Genomic DNA, 3084 nt, shown 5'->3' with positions numbered 1-3084 from the left:
AGGAAATTATTATAAGCAATTTCGGAGCCCCGCGAACAAATTATTATACAACTTAGAAACGGAAAAAATAATAATTTTAAGTTAAGAAATTTTTTATTTGCGTTACAGAATTGTAAAATAAAAACAAATATTGTTTTATTAAATATAATCTTTAAATATTACTGTCCGAGGTCTGAACCCAGGACCCTCGGAACTAACAACTTGTTTCAACTCTACCGGTCACATTTGGTTATGCCTTCTTTAACAGGCTTTTAAAGTAATTTCCTGCTATTTTTCAATAGAACCCTATTGTGGGTCCCCTACTTTTTCTATAGTTATTAACTGCGGGAGAAAAATTTTATGCTTTTCCAAGTGAATTAGCTATAAGAATTTTTCAATCTTCTACAGTTTTTGAAAACTGTCAGTTTAATTTAGAACTCCTTACATGTTCAGAATAAATTTAAATATTACAAAATAGACTGATTTATTTCATTTCATCTTTAGGAAAAATAACAACGCACAAGATAACAAATAATGTGATCACAACAAGTAAAAGCAAAAGAATAAATGATAAATTTAGTATCCAAAATGCAAAATAATAAACTGTCTTGTTGCAGTACTCATCTTTATATGTATCGTGAAAATCAATTTCTGCAGGAACTCCATACACCCAAATGCATCCTGAAATTATGAAAGCAAAATCATTCATAATTATTCCACCAATAGATTAAATAAGTAACGCTAGTCTCTTTAGATTAAAAAGTTTTTACAGAAAGAGTATCAATCCACTCCAATATCTTTATATGTTTGCTACTTCATCGGTAAACGGTCCCATAACAGGCTGGACAGCAGTGAGCTAAGTAATCAGAATGAAACTGCCCAAGTAGTTTTTAGGATTGGTGAGCAATGATGAACCCAATACCAAGAAAAAATTATTGTAGAGTAATTAAATTTCGACAATGAGTTTGTCTGAGTGAACTATTTAATTGGTTAAAGTTTCCAGATCACTGGTTAATGCAATTAAGAGAACAACCATTTCAAATGAGAAATACTGGTTCATTAATAACCGGTGTAACCACCAGAATTTTGAATGCAAGTATGGAGATCAGCATGCATTGTGTCATACAGATGCCGTATGTCATTTTATGGGATCAAATGTCAAACGTTTTGTAGATCCCAACGTCAAAACTAGAAGGGGAATGCATAACCTGGTATATATGAACTATCCTCTCCCAACTTTGATGAAAAACCCTATTTTTTGTTCAGTGAAACAGATATTCTTTACCTGAACAACGAAATTTGCGCTGCATGCGAAACAGTGGTGTTCATTGTTTGCACCTGGTGTTGGAAATACTTATGCTCAAAACAATTTTATTTTGATATCACATTTAATGATTCCATCTTACTTTGATTTGCATTTCATAATCTGCTGTTATTATTAATTATTATTTGCTATTGTACTATATTTTATGGCAAACGAATTTCTATTCTTGCAATTCATAGCACTTATAGCAGAGTCTGTATGGCAGATGAATCCTATGAGTTTAATAATGGTCTTGCCATTGTACTCGGATTTGCCCTTTTTTATTTGCGGTTATCTCGAAAACCATTCATCGTGGGAGGGTAGTTCCATTGGCTCTACTCCCCAAGACAAGACTTTATCAGCTGTGTCACTTTTATCAAAGTCCAGAACCAGCACTTAGGTAACTTCTTCCCATATAAGTTTTCTTTTTTGTTTTTATGAGACAGTAACTGAAAAATGCGTCAATTAAATAGTACAGCTTTTTGCATGAAGACATTGAACTTACCTAGAACAAACCATATAATCAAGAAAATTTCAAGTGTGCAATCTATAACTTTGCAATACGCTCTGTAGACTCTCATGGCACCTTGAGAATCTTTAGGAATGTACTTTGTCCAGACAGCAATGAAATGTTGAAGCGTTCCAAATACTCCGGAAACAATAAGATAAACAGGAATATTTGGTTGGATATTGCAATCTTTTACATATATACTTCCTGTCAGCAAAAGGAATAACAAATTAATGTAAGGATTTTTAGAATTACATAAGATTTTATATCAACATTAATAAATGTATATAAGCTTAGAAGAGTTTCGTTAAACTCTGAAAATAGCAAGATAAACGGTATTAAAAAACGTAAAGGAGTATTTGATTGGCTATTACAATCCATACATGTTTCCTGTCAACAAATGGAATAACAACTAAATGTATATCTAGAGTCTCTAAATTTGAGGATTTTTAGAATGTCATAAGATTCTACAAGTATATCTACATTGATAAATTTATTGTAACGTTTTGAATTGCAAAACTTTTCAACAAAACACTTATAAAATTGAATTAGTTATTAGGGTAAACTAACCAGTGAAGGAACACTTAAGCTTCGCTTGCCTTTTAAAAAATCATATTAATTTCAAAATTCGTAATTTTAGTTAAATGACAGTGTCAACATATTTGTTACTAATTGCAAATTATGTAAAAAAATTGTAGAGAACTTACATAATATTGTTTTAAAGTTTTGGAGGTTCAAATAACAAGTAGTAAGAAGACCAAGTGAAGGAACAGCTCTTACCAGTGAATGAACACCCAGTAAAGGAACACTTAATTTTGGTTATTTTTTAATGCTCTTTATGAATTTATAGGCCATACAAACATTTAAAAACAAGCCTATTCTTGAAATTATAACATATAAATACTTAGAAAATGTAAACTTTTTTTTGTAATCATGAATTGACATATTAACACATACTAACACATACTAACACATACACATAATTTGTCAACATATTAACACATACTGTTCATTCACTGGGAAATCTATTCCCAGTAAAGGAACATGCCTATTCCCTCACTGGTTTGAAGTTTTTTTTCGTATTTTTAACGTACTTTTGATGTGGAACATCACTAAAAGTACAAGAAAATTAAAGCTTATTTTTTATTTTCATTAACTTAGAAAAAAAACCAGTAAAGGAACACTTGTTCCTTCACTGGTTTTTCATCGTTTGGTGATCCAGTGAATAAACACCCCCTTATCTCAGTACTTTATTATGCTATGGTGCTTTAAAAAAATAAAATGTAACATCAAT

General features: G+C 30.8%; 1 protein-coding gene across 1 annotated transcript in view; it reads right to left on the bottom strand.

The window, feature by feature from the left end:
* Positions 1–446: 446 nt before the first annotated feature.
* The window catches only part of LOC107446036 (uncharacterized), a gene marked incomplete in the record, with an annotated part of 24492 nt that continues 21854 nt past the window's right edge, over positions 447–3084 (bottom strand). The window contains 2 exon segments of the mRNA XM_071188241.1: positions 447–660; positions 1788–1997. Coding sequence (XP_071044342.1) covers positions 464–660; positions 1788–1997 — 407 coding nt within the window.

Source organism: Parasteatoda tepidariorum, chromosome X2, assembly GCF_043381705.1.
Source record: "Parasteatoda tepidariorum isolate YZ-2023 chromosome X2, CAS_Ptep_4.0, whole genome shotgun sequence".
Classification (NCBI taxonomy): Eukaryota; Metazoa; Arthropoda; class Arachnida; order Araneae; family Theridiidae; genus Parasteatoda; species Parasteatoda tepidariorum.
This window is presented reverse-complemented; position numbering and strand designations above follow the sequence as displayed.